The sequence below is a fragment of the Lissotriton helveticus genome, chromosome 10 (assembly GCF_964261635.1).
Source record: "Lissotriton helveticus chromosome 10, aLisHel1.1, whole genome shotgun sequence".
NCBI classification, from domain to species: Eukaryota; Metazoa; Chordata; class Amphibia; order Caudata; family Salamandridae; genus Lissotriton; species Lissotriton helveticus.
The window spans coordinates 360,533,468-360,549,927 of record NC_136071.1 but is presented as its reverse complement, the minus strand read 5'-3'; the positions used below and the strand labels follow the sequence as shown (position 1 = coordinate 360,549,927).

General features: G+C 46.4%; 1 protein-coding gene across 4 annotated transcripts in view; it reads left to right on the top strand.

The window, feature by feature from the left end:
• The first annotated feature begins 15,505 nt into the window (after positions 1-15,505).
• LOC144783965 (aurora kinase B-A-like) overlaps positions 15,506-16,460 on the top strand; it is a 69,894-nt gene continuing 68,939 nt past the window's right edge. For 2 of the 4 annotated variants that reach the window (XM_078662693.1, XM_078662690.1), the window contains exons 1-2: positions 15,506-15,640; positions 16,178-16,229. In XM_078662693.1, the coding sequence (XP_078518819.1) occupies positions 16,179-16,229 (51 nt within the window). In that variant the 5' untranslated portion in view covers positions 15,506-15,640; position 16,178. Of the gene's footprint in view, positions 15,641-15,932; positions 15,960-16,177; positions 16,230-16,460 lie in introns of those variants that run through there. The other 2 variants (XM_078662692.1, XM_078662691.1) reach the window with 2 other exon arrangements.

Sequence of the window (16,460 nt, the reverse complement as noted above, 5' to 3'; positions counted from 1 at the left end):
CCGGTAACGGCCGATTTCGGCCATTACCGACGGGTAAATGGGTATTTGTGATGTAGGGGCCCTATTTTACCGATTCGGTAAATTTAACAAATCGGTAAATTTACCGAATCAGTAAAATACCGAATCGTTTTTTTTACTGATTCGGTAACTTGCAGATGTAGGTGGGACTCTTCTGAGTCCCAAAGGCCTTACAGATTCGGTATTTTACCACCCAATCCAATTGGGTGGTAAAATACCGAATCCAGGTGTGCATGCACATGTGTGCATGCACACCTATGCCATGTGACAGACAGACATGCCCTTAGGGCATGTCTGTGTGCCACATGTCACACGTGCCTGAATTCGGGGTGCTAGAGGGTGTCAAAGTGACACCCCCTGCACCCTTGCAACATTCGGTATTTACCGATTCGGTAAATACCGATTCGGTATTTCCCATTGATTCCTATGGGCTTCACAGCCCATAGGAATCAATAGGAAATACCGATTCGGTAAATACCGAATGTTACCGATTCGGTATTTCAATTTCTAAAATTAGCTACATCTCCCCCCTTCATATTTACCGATTCATAAATACCGAATCGGTAAAATTCGGTATTTATGAATCGGTAAATACGGATTACCTACATCTAGCCCTAGATGTTTGGGTGGACATTGGTGTGAGTTTTCACCACATCACCACCTTGATTGTAGATAGATTTACAAATTCTTTTGGGTCCTGACAAATCGCCCCCATATTAATGATTAGGTGAGAAACATGTTGACCATACACACAAAAGAGCGCCTCATCTGAGACATTACCGCAGCCTTGCACCTCTTGTTTTTTCTTTTACTCTGGGTAGGAGACCCATTTATTATTTTTCTTTTGTTGCTGGTACTCTCAATCCTGCTTTAATTTACTTACACACTATATTTCATCATCTACACTCACTAGGCCCCTCACGCCCATAGCACCAAACAGCTTTTGGAAAAAATCAAAGTGCCCCTCATAGGGAGCCCGTCAGTTATTGCAGCGCCGATCTGACGAGGAGCAGCCCTATGATGAAGCATGACACCCAGCCGGTTGTGTGAGGGTCCTATAATCCAATAAAATGGATTCCCATCCCTGAACCTCCTATGGCCGTGGTTCCCAAAGTGTGCGCCGCGGCGCCCTGGTGCGCCGTGATTAGAAGCCAGGGGCGCCGCGACGCCGTGCAGGATGTGGGTCGTGAAAACTGCTGCCAGGTCAATTGATCCCAGCCCTCGACCTCTGCAACTGAATAGCTCTAGGGCTGCACTCATTAGCCCCAGCGCCTTACCTGCTCCTGCTGCCCCAGTAACGAGCTGCTAATTACTGGACTCCCATTGTCTGTGCAGACAAGGCGGGCAAGGGCGGGGGCTCTGTGATTACAGCTAATGTCAGGTGTCAGGTGTGCATCTCACCAATCTGCAATTGCAGTTGAATGAACTTTCTGTCCAAAACCGGAGAGATTGCACCCAGGAGAAGTGAAATGATGAAATATTGGTTTACATGTTGGAACATTAATATGAACACATTGTTCAAGATATTGCAGACGCAGTAGTGATGTTGCTTTGTCATGAAAGACTTTAAAAAACATTTCTTTTGATCATGTAACAGAATTAATTCAGCAACTGACTTTTTTTAATGCTCATTGGTAATCATTATGCACTAGTGAAATGTTATATGCACAGCACTAACTTTGTCAGTTCAAGTGCTGATTTATGCTTGAAATACTGCTTTGTATAGAATATTAGCATTTCAGTTCACCAGGACAGGGAGCATAAGTTCGAGTGTAACTTTATCTTTTGTTTGGGGCATTCTGGGTAATGGAGTTTGGTGAATTAACTGCATTGGAAAAGCCAATGAGCAATCTTAGAAATCCGGTGCTGAGTTTAGCGTGTACTGATTGGCACGTGACAATTCACCTGGGGCGAGTTGGTGGAATAAAGGAAAGGTGACGTTTGATGTAGTTAAGCTGTTTCTATGCACAAGAGGAGCGGGAGCATTTCGCGCGTCTTCATTATAAAATGGACGGCAATAGAGTGAAACGCGAGAAGATACATTTTCTTTTAAATATGGTCTCGCTTACAGACAGATCAGCATGTTACGGTAAGCAGTCTTGCAGTGAAAATGAATATTGTAAATAAATGCCAGATTAGAGGGGTCACAAACTTGTCAGTAAGAAAGCTTGAATTCTAGTAAAGCAAGGTGGTTGGACAGAAAGAGAACTGAAATACAGGCTCATGTTTAAAGTGCTGACAGCATAATTGGTGATGTAGTAGGTACTGTGAATAGTAGCGCTTTTTGGGTTAAATAGCGCTATAGAATACAAGTGTATTTAGTACGGTTTTTGTAATATGTATAACACAAATAAATTAATGAAGGTGAATCTTTTTGTATTATAGATACCCCTGAAGGTTTTTTACCGAAATGCATTGGGTGACTTTTTAATAAAGCGTAACATATAGAAACATCGTCAAAGCTACATCCCCCTTGGAGTCATGTCTTTTCATAATACACATATAACCCCCCTTTATCTGCAATTGCCATTCAGTTACCTCTTTCTTAATATGTTTCCCAGATTCAGGATGCCTTGTGTTTGGAGACCCTGTGAGTAAACCGAGTTATGCTGATAACAATTTCCCCTTTTCCACGCTCGTCTCTGAAAAAATTAGGTTAGATGTGTTGACAGAGAAAAAAAAGTGGAATTTCTGCCTGTAAATGAGACAGGTGATCTATGTGACTGTGTAGTACAGTGCACAGATTATCAATATGATGGGCATTCTCCAAGATGGTTTTGGCATCTTAAAAGTGAATGCTTGTGATTTTGAGAGCTTTGGGGACCCCGATCTGTTCATTGTTCTAAAATCGCACACAAATGTTTCCACATTGGCATTGCTAATTAAGGCCACCAGTATTCCCCTGCGCGTGACCTGGAAGGAAGGTACCCTTGGGAAATGCCAACTTGTCATTTTGCTGTGCCCACAGCAGTCTTTGAGAGGATGCGGCAGTCGGTGATGGAGGGGCTTAGACTTTGCGAGTTCGTTTCATGTGCTGTGTGATCACTGTTGACCTGGGAGAGCTGCCTCGCCCCGATCAGGTTGGGCTCCAGCTGCAGATCTGAAGCAGCGTCTCGACTTGCCCAGTGCATGCAACTCAAGTACACCCAAGAGCATGAATGTTGTATTTAGCACGCCCAAGAAATGCTATCTTCCTTCCGTACATGACGACTTGCTACTCTATGATGGTGTTGTATGCATTGCGATGTACTTTATAAGATCTTTGTGATTGCAAATAAAGTTTTAAATGGTGATGGCTACTCTGAATCCTTCATCACGTCTAGGCTTGATTCTTCATGTAGACCAGTGGTTCCCAAAGTGTGCGTCGCGGTGCGCCGGTAAAAAAATGGTGGGGAGCCACGGCCAACTGCCAATTAGGTCAAGGGAGCCACGGGTCAAAAAAGTTTGGGAACCACTGTCCTATGGTCTTGGAACCATAGTCCCCCTATAGCTGAAACTCTCCCTTTTTTATTTGACTAGGAACAGCATATCACTTGTTCTTTCATTAACTCTGGGCCCATATGCTGGACCTTCCCAAAAAGCCTGTAGTCCCTCTTTCTATATACAATGTGTGGAGCAAACAGGGTCAATTCTTAACCAGTCAGACGAGCACTAGTAAGGTTCTGTGTCTTTGTCTTGTTCAATAAATTATCCACAGCAGGGGGTACCATTACTGTGAGATCAGTATCAAGGACGAGCCCTGCCGATTATCTAATAGAAACCACCACTGCCGCCGCGGCTCTCTGACAGCTCACTAGCGCTCTGGCGACATTGTCAAGCATAGCAGAAAAGTAGTCGCAGGATCTCTGCTTACCATCGAAACCCTGTGTTAAGACAGAAAGCGCACAACCGTCCGCCTGATGCAAGTAGAGCACAAAAAGCTTCTGGTAATCAGGAGTACCAAGCACAGGAGCAGAGAAAAGAGCAACCTTTAATTGCTCAAAAGCTTGCTGGCATGCAGGTGTCCAAGGCAAAGGTTCATGCACATCTTTAGTGGTGAGGTAAAGAAGGGGTTTTGTTAGTAAGGAGTAGTTAGGGATACAGTGCTGACAATACGAAGTTATCCCAATAAACGCGCGTACCTCGTTTTGGGTCTTGGGAACAGGCATATTAGTAATAGCAGCTATGCGTTCAGGCGTTAGTCTGCGACCCTCCTTCGATAGTAGGTGACCTAAATAGGTGACCTCCTGTCGACAATATTGGAATTTGGAAAGGGACACTTTATGTCCGTGACATGCCAAATGCAACAATAATTTAACTGTGGCCTCCCTGCAACCATCCTCATCATCCGAAGTCACAAGGAGATTGTCAACATACTGTAACAGCACATTACCAGGGGGAAGCTCCATGGAATCCAATTGAGCTTTCAAGGCTTGGCTATAGATGCTGGGACTTTCAGTGTAGCCTTGTGGAGCACGACAGAATCTAAAGTACTGACCGGCTACTGCAAACCCAAACAGATATCTGCTATCTGTATGGATTGGTATGCTGAAGAAAGCATTCTTTAAATCTATCATGGAAAATAATTTTGCTGATGGGGGAATCATCTTCAGTATCGTGGTAATGTCTGGGACCACAGGGTGCTGGGGAATCACAATCTAATTGACCTCTCTGAGATCGATCACAAAATGGTAAACGTCAGGGTGGGCATCAGGAGAATCCAAGGGTGTCTTTTTAAGAATAGGAAGAATAGGACTATTACACACATTTGCCGCAGTCTCATCAACCACACCAGACCTAATCAAATCTTCTATTAGCTGTAATAGGGCTCTTTCACCTGCCTGGGAAATCTTGTATTGGGGAATACGGGGCAATCGAGCATTGCCTTTAATCTGTATGGACACTGGCGGGATCTGAAGTAATCCCACATTCGTGTCTCCTGTAGCCCATAACGAGGGCGGCACATCTCTGAAATCTGTGGGGAGGGGGGCATCCTTTGCAAAGCATTGTTTAGCACGAGCTACCTGCGGTTCAACAGTCATGTAATCACCGGCTGGAGAACAATAAATTGTTGCATGCAATCTTTTCAGCAAATCCAGTCCTAACAAATTCTCCCCACTATTGGACGTCAACAAAAATGGTGAGTCCACAGTAAAGGGGCCAAGAGTCAAACCAAGAGACTTGGAAATGGGGCTAAGGACCGGCACGCCTGAAAAACTCACCGAAACATTGTTTTGGCCAGACAGAGCTGCCCCCGAGACCAGTGATCGGGAAACAGAGCTATTCATAGCCCCTGTGTCAACCATTTTCCAGTTGTACCCTGTAAACCAGCAGTGACATAAAGCCACGCTGATCTATAGGCACTGGAACTGGTCCCTCGACCTGTCCTTGGCTGTCCTAGCTGTGAGACAACCCCGTCACTTCATCCATGTCATAATTGTCATGATAGTACCGTCTTCCTCGGGGTTCGTCAAAATAGTTCCTGCTCTGTCTATTGTGTGACGCATCCCCCGACTGCATCCCCTTCTACCACCTGTTCCTCGCCCGTGAAAACCTTGCCCTCTTGAGGCATCACCTTTCAGCAACAACTCCGGACGCTCGTTCCATCAATGTCCCTCCTGCTTACAGTACGCGTATTGGTTAGGCCCGAGGGGCGCTCTCGAAGCACTACCCTGCCAGACCGGGGCAGCCGTTGGGCCATTCCTGAACCTCTATCTCGTCCACCTCCCCTCGCAACTTGCTGCAGCAATACCATTGTCTTCAGATCCTTTTACTTTTTCTCTACCCTTTCCTTGTCCTCATTCTCTCTAAGTTCGTAACACTGTGCCATACTCAATATCACAGAGGTACTTTCCGCGGCCTGCAACTGCGTTGCGAAAACACATAAAGGAATAAAGAAGCAACATACAATGCAATCTTATGCGTGATCATGTGCCTGTCTATGTCTACATAGTGGGTACAGTGGTGAGTCCTTGTAGTCTGGTAGCCTGGTGGAGGAAATACTTATAAATTATAGTAGCATATGACAGGTAAATCGGCTATACCATGTGAAAAAATAGCATGCTAGTCAGCAATGACATGATGCTATCGATAGCGAGTACTGTGGAAAACATGCAGCATGCTAAGGATGTCATCATGTGGGGCAATCGTCGTCCTGCAATGTCCCCTGGTTGCACTATATCTCTGCGGTATAGGTGGTAGGCTTCATGGAAGCCAAGGTGGCCGGTGTGTTGCCTGTGGCACAAATGACCGGCAATGATTGCAAAGTGCAGCTGGTTGCAAGAAAACATGCATATTTGAAAAAAGTGTGGTTAAAAAGTGTGGTTTTAAAAGGAGAACATAATTACACTGCAGTAAAGTGTTTGGCAGCGTTTCAGGGCCCAGGAGGGGAATCATCTGTAGTCACACTCAGTGGCAAAGGAGGAATGGGGAAAAGCGATGAGAGACATCAAGGCAAGTAGTGCAACTGTATATGGAAGTCTGTTGATCTTGGCCTTTTTGGTAGGTTCACCCCGAAACTTTTTGCGTTCTCCTAGCCTGTTTCTGTAACCTCGTGTTGGTGATTTTAGGCCTCTGCGCACTTTAGCATTGTGGTCCAGTGTAAAGTTTGTGCGCTCTCTGTGTATGTGTGGTAAGATGGGCCTGCCCTCCCATAGGAATGCATGCGGGATATGTGTGTCCATGGTAATTCCTGATATGAGAGGAGTGCAGGGGCGAGTTTGGTATGTGCGAACTCGTGAGAATAAATGCTGTGCAATGGTGTGCGCATATTTATTGTGACTGGTAGAGAGTGCCACTTTTAGAAGTTGGCATTTCTGTGTGCTGTGTGATGTGAATGGCCTGTCTGGCTTATGAGTGACAGGTGCTGGATGGTGTGGCTGGCTCCAGGAGCCAGGATGAGTCTGCACAGTGGTGAATGGGGAGATCTGCATGTAGATGGGAGGGAGGAGTTGCACCTGGGACCTGAATAGGGCTGTGCCTTCCCTCCACAATGCTGGCTCCAACTCCTGTGGTGCGTCTGATGTCCCTGGCCTGTCTTGTGAAAGGGAGAAAGGAGCTGAGCAAAACAAAGTGCTCCTGAACCAGTTGTATCTGGTTCTCCCCTTGCCCTACAGTTGAGATAAAGGAAAATGGTATATAAAAGAAGGGGCTGTGGCCCCATGTAAAATGTTCTGTACCTGGGTGCTGAATTTGCCAGGGGTGTGCTGCTGCTGGGGCCAGGGGAGGGCTTGCCTCCCTGGGCCCTGCCCTGCCCCTGGATAACCTAAAGATTTGCTTTGGGACCCTTCTGCCTTGCCTAGGATGACTGGAGGACTTTCCTTTGCTGGGAGCTGTTTGCTCCATCTCTTTGCACCAGGACTTCTTGTGCTCTGTTGCGCCATGGGAGCGCTATCTGTGGATTTTCCCCCAGGAGAGGGAGAGCCTGGGGGCTGCGCAGCGCTGCGCTGCAGCCCCTTTAAGAGTGAATCCCCAGCATAGGGATTCCCCCGAAATGTCCTTCAATGCGGGTGCCCACCACGCTTATTTAAGTATTTTTATGCACGGGGGCCCACCCCGCGACTTTGCCTTTATTTTTATGCACAGGTGCCCACCCCGCGACTTTGCCCTTAATTAAAGCGGGTGCCCACCCCGCTGTATATTTTTAATCTCGAGAGAGCCTACCCCTCGTTTGCCGCCGAGATAGTAAATTACCCCCGCGGCCCTGTTCGGCAACACTGGAAGCCAGGCAGGCCCGCCCGTGACGGGGCGGGGCCTGCAGCCGAGCCGGAAGAGGCCGGCACGAGTCCGTAATGCGGGGCTCCCAGGTTTTAGGGAGAGCCCCGCGGTAGCGGCGAAAGCAGGAAAGCCCCGGGTCCCAGGAGAGGGCCCGGGTGAAGATTGCAGGCAACGCGGGGCTCCCGGGAGTCCAGGGAAGCCCCGAGAGAGAGGTGCTGCGATCCCCAAGGAGAGGAGTCCCCAGCGATTAGCCCAGTGAGTAAGAAAGGGCTAGGGGGCTCCGTGGGGTCTATTGATGGTGCCAGATCAAGGCAGAGTGTGATGTTCGCTCCTGAGCGGCCCCGTCTTGTAGTGGGCCGTTCCAACGTGGCCATGGTTGTTTTAAGGGCCAGAGAGGCCCGTGAGCATTTTGTTAGTGACCCAGTGTGGGGCTGATCTGCACAGCGGCGCCGCAGTTGCGGGCCGCTGCAACATCGGTGGCATATTCATTTTAAGAGCCAGATGGCTCCAACAGCGGGCACGGTGAATTCCAGAGCCTCCGTGGCTCCAACGAGGTCACAGTTATTTCCAGAGCCAGGTGGTTCCAACGTTTTCTTAATTATTTACCAAGCTCCGTGTGGCTCCAACCAATGGGACACATCATTGTTTACAGGACCAGAGGGTCCCATTTCCTTTCCCCAGTGCTTGGAGACATGTTTATTTTCAGGGCCAGATGGCTCCAACGTTTGGCACATTTATTTCAAGGGACATTGAGAGCCCATGCCACATTTTAACTTTTCCAGCTGCCCAGCAAGTAGTGGGCAGCTGCACCGTTTAGGCCGCAATTCTTTAGGGCACATGCTGAAGTTAGGAGTGGGACGCACTCCTTTGCTCCCCTTGTCTTCACAGCTGTGCAGCACTTAGTGCCAGCTGCTACGTTTAGGCCTGTGCAAAGTGCGCACCCTTGACTGTCGCTGCATTGGCAGCGCGCCCTGACTCTGGGACATAGGGCATTTGAGCCCGTTTGAGATGGCCAGTTGGCCAGGGGGGGCTGTTGGGATTGTAGGGCGCCAGGCCCTAATGTGGTGTTGGTGCTAGAAAATGTAATTCATGTAGTATGTTTTAAGCACCCTGTCTTATAACTCTAAAATGTGGTCTTTTATGATTATGAGGTTGGTTGGCATATTATGGTTAATGCTAGTGAGGTTATGTTTCACTCTGTGATTTATGCCCCTAATGTGATTTATGCTTAGGAGGTTAGGGTCTAATGCGATTAGACTTGTGAGAAATTGCATAATGTGTTTATGCTGGTGAGGTTGGCACAGAATGTAATTTGCGCCCAATGTGAAACTGTGCATAATGTAGTTTATGTTACAGGCTGATGCTAAGTACAGTGATTACCAGTGTTTACTGGTTGCACGTTTATGCTCTGTTTTACTTTTACCAAGTTCGCTTTGTGATGGTTCTGACAGTGGTCCATGTGGCCCTGTAAGGGGTATATAATCCCTTGTGAAAATTGCCTATGCCAGTTGGCACATTGTATATTATGTGTTTACTATTCTTATGTGTTATGAGAATACAAAGGCTATTTTTGATATAACCTTGTGTGGAGTTCCTTTTGTAGTGTGCCTGGAATGCTGTTGCTGTGTGCGCAAATGCTTTACACATGGCCTCCGGGATAAGCCTGACTGCTCGTGCCAAGCTACCAAGGGGGTGAGCAGGGGTTATCTTTGCCGTATAACTCCCTCGCCCTGACTATAGTGGTGGTTTCTGCCTGGTTTCGGCGCAAGCCTTAGCCAACCAGAAATCCCATTTCTAACAGTCGTATACGTGTCTGAGCATATCTGCGATAAAGGTAAGTGAATGCGCTGAGCATAGCGTGCTCATAGGCTGTGGCATCTTACTTCGTTATGACGGATGTCCTGCTACAACCTACTTCGGTCTCCCGTGGTAACGGCTGCTGCCTGTTGTGTGGGTGCCGGGGACCAAATAACAAGAGCCTCGGCGTGTGGGCATGCCCATCAGAGAAACAGCTAGAGCGCTCTCTATGGGCTTACGGCGCATGTACGGGCGCCATATTGAATGATGTGAAAATTCCCTAATCAGCCGTATTAGTGCTGGGGACCTCCTAAAAGTAGGATTCAGTGTGAAGGAGCGCGTTAAAGAAAGGAGCGCATGACTGATATTGGCATCCTAAGAATGGACTATGGCAGTAAAAAATATTGAAGGATGTTAATGCAATCAATTGTGAACATAAGAATGTGGCGAGTTTAAAAGCCCGAGGGTCGAACATGTGGCAAATCTAGGGCTGATAAACAAAATGGCTCAAACTAGGCGCACCATTAATAAGTAGGCGTCTTGTGACATTTAGATGAGCCGAAGGTCAAAATGAGATGCCCCAGGAGAAGCCAGATGGCTGAAAGAGGTACAAAGGGGGAATCAGTGTGGTAAGAGAGAGCGAAGGATAAGGGTGCCATTAGGGCTGGTCTACAAAATTGTAAAGCTGTGATGACAGGCTAAGTGACCATTGCGGGAATCAATCCCAGTGTGATGCGAGTGGCTGGAGTCTATGCACTGGGTGATGTCACAGTTACTTGCTGAGGGAATTCCAAGGAATGGTATTGTTTAAACCAGTCAAATGGCGGGATAAGCGATAAATCCATCGCTGTTCCTTTTCCAGAAGGCGACTTTGGATATTGGGGGTGGTCGGTTCCAATGTTTCAATTACGACCCACCGCATGTCTTTAGTGGTGTGACCTGCCTCTAGGAAATGGGTGGTCATCTTGGTGGTGTTTTTCTTGCAGCGGATGGTGCTGCGGTGTTCACAGATGCGAGTCTTCACTTTTCTTTTGGTCATGCCTATGTAGGTGAGGTCGCAGGGGCAGATGATGCGGTATATGACATGTGCAGTATTGCACTTAATGTGCTTCCTGATAACCCAGGTTTAACCTGGTTATAGTAATAGACTTTTGGTTATTTCAGTAATGTGGCAAACACTGCAATTTCCGGATGGGTAGTGACCCACTATGTTTGGCAGGCCCCATGCGTTCAGAACTGTGTTGTTATATTGAGGAGGTTGTTTGGGGCGCGTGGATACAAGGGTGTATTTTAGGGATCTGGACCTTCTAAAAGATAGCAAGGGTTTTTCCCATTTTAGTTTCCCTGTTTGCAATATGTTCCAGTTTTTTTGATGATTTGAGACACTTTGGTAGAGACAAAGTTGTGTGTGTCCACACAAGTGAGTGGAATGGAAACATCAGGGCGTTCAATAGTCTCAAGTAGGCCATCTCGATTCTGATTGCGGGCACGTTTTTGTGCTTTTGCTGTTATCTTTTTGGGATAGCCTCGGTGCAGTAACTTGATGCTAAGAGCATTTGCCTGAACTTTGAAATCATGTACATCGCTACAATTCCTGCGTAAACGCAGAAATTGGCCACAAGGGAGGTTTTCATGTAATGTTCTCCGGTGAAAACTAGAGTAGTGTAACAATTAATTGTGGGCTGTAGATTTGAAATGTGTTTTACTTGTAAGTGTTCCATTATCAGCTATGATCTCCAGATCCAAGAAAACCATGTTGTGCCGATGGATATTATGAGTGAACTTGAGTTTCGGGTCACAGGTGTTGATCCACTGACGAAAGGTTTTGAGGGAATCTTCGTCACCCTCCCAGATTAGTAAAATGTCATCAATGTAACGTTTATAGAATGTGATCTGGGGAATTTGAGGTCTGTTGTTAAAGAAAAGGTAAGTTGTTTCAAAGTTGTGGACATAAAGCCCAGTTACATTGGGAGCGAAAACGCTTCCCATGGAAGTTCATATTTTTCCAGGTATATTTCGCCTTTAAATTTAAAGTAATTGTCTTTGAGTGCAAATGATGCACACTCTAAAATGAATTGGTTAGGAGTGTGGTAGTTCCAAACGGTGTTGTCCAGAGCCAAATCGAGTACAGTGAGTGTGTCGTCTTGTGGCAAGCTGGTGTAGAGGCTCGCCACATCAAGGCTGACAAGAAAAGAAGTCTCTGGGTTGTATGTCAGATTGTTAATCAGTCTTAGGAGGTCTTTAGTGTCCTTCAAGTAGGTGTTAGTAGACTGCACTATGGGCTGTAAAAAGAAGTCGCAGTAGCGAGATAGGGGTTCCAGCAGTGACCCTATGCCTGAGACGATGGGACGTCCAGGAGGTGGCATCCTGTTCTTGTGTATCTTGGGAAAAGTATAGAAATACAGAATTTTCCCTTCTGTAGTGGTGAGGAATTGGGCTTCCTGTCTGGTAATTTGTCCAGTGTTTTCCGCTTCAGTCACCAAGTCATAGATTTTGGTTCTGAGTTGAGCACTGGGGTCCTCCGTAAGTCTCTGGTAATTTTTGGTGTCATTGAGGAGGCGTTTGCACTCATTGCGGTAGTCTTCTTTATTCAGGATGACAATGCCTCCGCCTTTATCAGCTGGTTTGATGATTATATTTTCATTGGCTTTGAGGGTTTTTAGGGCCTGTCGCTCCTTGTTGCTCGTGTTTTGGAAGGTGTGGTCTTCCTTTAAAGCTTCTATCTCTTTGAAGACAGCTTGCTCATAGACTAATATTTCCGGCGGTATGGCGTTGGGTGGTGGGATGAAGGTAGATTTGATTTTAAAGTGGGTGTCGCCTTGTATTCCGGAATCTGGTTGCTCAGAGAGATTTTCGAAGAAGGCTTTGAGTTTGAACTTGCGGAAGAATTCTGCGAGCTCACAGTGCAGCTGGAATTTATCCAATTTGGTGGTTGGTGCAAATCCTAGTCCTTTGTTGAGGATGGTTTCTTCAGTATGGGTGAGCTCATGTGAAGAAAGGTTGGTCACACGGTTTACCTGGAGCTCGGGCCTGGTTGTTGGTCCCTTGTCTTGCTTCTTGTTTGGGCTCCTCAGTGTTGGTCGTCTTCCCAATGGACCTGGGTTTGTCAGCGTCTCCTGCCGCATCCACGGCGGCCTCCCCCTAAAAAATTGAACCCTTGGTTTTGGTTCATGTATGGTGGGGGTGATCCAAAGGGGGGGTTCCAGCCATACATGAAATGTGGGTTCATCTGGGGGTATGGGGTTTGGAACTGCATGTTGTACCTGGGGGGAGGTTGTGGCCATGGTTGTTGCCAACTGTTGTTTCTTGCTCTTCCCCGTTATCTGTTCCGGTAGCTCCCTGTGCTGGAGCTACTACTGGCAGATGAGTCCTCATCTGAAGAGCCTCTTGAGGTGTCTGAGTGTTTTGTTGGTTTTAAGTCGTTTTCAGCATACGGGTAGGTTTACAGGGATGAAAATTTCTTCAGATCCTTCTGGAATTTTTTGATTTTGGCTTGGGTCAGCCCCTCTTTGTATTTGTTTATCTCCATGTTGGTATCTTCTAGTTTCTTCTTAGGAGGTCATTGTGGTTTTAAAATGAGCCTCTGTAGCTTGAATCTCTATAAGAATAGCATTGGATAACCTCTTAGCCGTTTGGATGATGAGAATCATCCAGTCACACATGCATCTCCATGCTATCTGCGCCCAATCTTTTCGAAAAGTGGCATCCTCAAGGAAGATGCGTGGGGCATTGGTGACTATGAGATCTCTAGGGGCTGTATTGTTTCGTACATATTCCGTAAGGATGACTCCGTGGAGGATAGTGCGTATTCTATTCCTCTTTTTTCATTCAGGTGGTCCCAATCCTCCGTTTGGGTAATAAAAGAAGCTACGTTGAGGTCCGCCAGAAGCGGTGGGTCTGAGAGGATGAGACTGATATCGTCTTCTGTGAAACCCAGTCCCTGGTTTTCTGCCATGTTCTCCGTGTGGTATGTAATGTGTGAAAGCTAGCGGCTCTCACACAGATGCAGGTGGAACCGAGGTATGGACCATGTAATGGAGCTCGTGGAGACTGCACTCCTCTGTTGCGTTTGTAACAAGAACTAGTTCCAACAGGTATTCGCTGCGTGTAGCACCTAGGAGCCGAGGAGTATTGTCTGCTAAACGTTTTTGGCAGCGAGTGTGCTGCGTGTGGTGACGACCACTGTTAGTAACCAGTCCATACCTCAGGACCACCCGCATCCGCAGAAAACCTTTATTTTCCCATTCCAGCCAGGACGGAATTAAAACCGGCGGAGCTCCTACATGACACCTCACTTGCCTACAAGCCCTGAAGAAGTCTTGGGTTACCACCCAGACGAAACACGTTTTGGCTAGGCAATCCAATCAGAATTAAAATAGAGGAACAATCAATATTACTGAGTGTTGTTCTTCATACAGTATCTCCAAGGCACTACCCTATATTTCACCCCATACCGCTCTCAAAATATCCTCTACCTCAACTCTCAGGACTCATCTCAAACCTCAAACTACTACTCTCTCCAATGCACTACCTTATTACTCTCCCTATACCTCTCTCAATATTTCCTCTACCTGCGCTCTCTGACTACCATGATCCCCAAAATAACCCTTTCTAGACTCTTGCCTACTTTCTCTTACTATGACCCCCAAAATAACCCTTTTTAGACTCTTCCCTCCTCAACCCCTCCCTTGCATCATCTCAAACCTATTTTACTATTCAGATCTCCTAAACAAGCTTTCTAAACCCTTCCCTCTGACTCTCCCACCACTCATCCCAAACCTCCTCCTGCTACTATGATCTCCAAATAAACATGTTCTAGACCCATTCCTCCTCTATCCTTTTCAATCCAACTAACAGACTCACATGACCACCGCTCAAATTAATTTCATATTTCACCACATATCCTGTTTGGTTTCCAGAGTAGCGTGCTACTTCTCAAATAGTGCGTTGATGCCTCATCAGAGGAACCAAGCTGTATATCGATGCAAAATCCTTCTTTTTTTCTATCCCCCCACTATACATTACAACCCAAATACCAGACTTGCATGACCACCGCTCAAATTAATTTCATATGTCAGCACAGATCTGTGGAAGTTCTCCGCATTAAGTCCCATTGCAACAGCACCCCTGCACACAGCTGCTCTGTGGACTGAATAACCTGTCTTTCTAAAGCAAGCCAGTTTGACATCAAAGAAAGAAATTGTACACTTGCTTAGATATCTCCTCGCGTGCAAGATGCCCTGGCTTGACACTTTCCAGTGCCTGAGTGAGGAATCAAAATATTCAAGAAAAGTATGATTTACTATCCTACACTGTTACCCTACACAGTATCAGGGTAAAGCGTATGTTTGGTTGGTATCCTCTCGCAATAGATAGTATATCAAAATTAATTTCGACGACAATAGAGTAATGTAACTGGTGCTCATGTAAAGCTCTCCAACGCCTTCGGATCGAGTTCGCGCTATATTAAAACAGTAACAAAAAGAAGCGATAAGTGAAATACATTCCCTGACCCACTGCATCACAGAGCGAGCTGCCTAGAAGAGGGAAGGGGGTGGCCTACACAGGCCGGGAACCTGCAGAGGGGAGAAAGCGAGCGAGAACGGCGCTCGTTTGATGCTCTGTATTTGAGTTGTTGATTTCGGATGTATGATTCACGGATACCGTTGGTATTGCTTAGAGCCCTTCATTGTGAATCGCCCTGCAGCTGAAATACATTTACGGCCAGTGGAACTAAAGTTTGCTTTCTAGATTCCAGAAAATGATACAAAATGGTAAGTTTTGAAAATAATAAGAAAAATCGAAAAGTGCCAAGAGATTATTACAAAGTCGGGCAAAACGATACTTCGCACGAATTTGCCCCGTCCACAGCCGATTTGATCCCGGTAGTCAACGTGTATTCTACACCCTAACAGCAGTTATAGTCTTTCTTCGCCTTTTTTTTTTTTTTTTTTTGCGGAAACGGGCAGCGGGGAACCCACGTCATCACGTAGATCTGATCGGCGCTTCTTCCCTCGACCAATCGGGTGCCAAACCAGCGAAATTCGAAAACAGTACCGCACAGGGGAGTGGATTTTAGCTTTTAGGTCATCTGCTGGTGAAAAAAAAGCAGAAGACACCTGAACATCGGGTAAGAGGGTTTGTGTGTTATGCCATTTAGTGTCACTTCTTAGTGTCTGGGCAGATGGCGTTGAGGTTCAGAATCAACTCGTCTCATTTTACTAGGGTTCGAGGTGCTTAGAGAAAGTGTGCCGAGACATTGTTCTAAGATCGGCGAGGTTTTCAAGCCGTTGTTTCTCCCTTAAGTTGTACTCCTCTTTTGTGGGCATTGATTATTCGTTCTTCACGAGGTGATGGGTGAAGAAGGACGTTTAGTGTAAACACCTCGATGGTAGAATGCTTTGGCAGTTGGTGTTGGAGTACATGGAAATGCCAATGTATTAAAGTGGGTGAGGTCTAAATTGCTACTGAGAGGATATGTGAATTGGAACTCTAGTCGTGTTTGCAGCAGTGTGAAAGTATGATCTACCTTGGCTTGTCTGTAGTAGTGTAACCGCTGCTTGCCTGGTTCTGCAAGCTAGAAGTGATGTGTATTTTCCTTGCATGCTCTCAGTGACCAGTTGCAGGGAGTGCTCGTTGTAAATCCCTTTTTGTATCCATTTCACAGCATGTCTTCAAAAGAGAACTTGAACCCCGCTGTCTCTGGAAACAATTCCAAGGTAAGCTTCAGAGGGAACGTGGCCCTACTGCAGGGGACTTGAAACTTTTTAATGCCGTACCCTATCGATCTCATCGGGCACCCCAGAATTTTTGAAAATTCTATTACATTAGCAATATTAATTATTGCAGGTACGTGTTACCATTTTAAAAAGATGCAATCAACTACATGATTGCCAAGCATTCTACTCAGCCCGGCCTTACTCTATTATAAAAGTCTCCACAGTGTTATG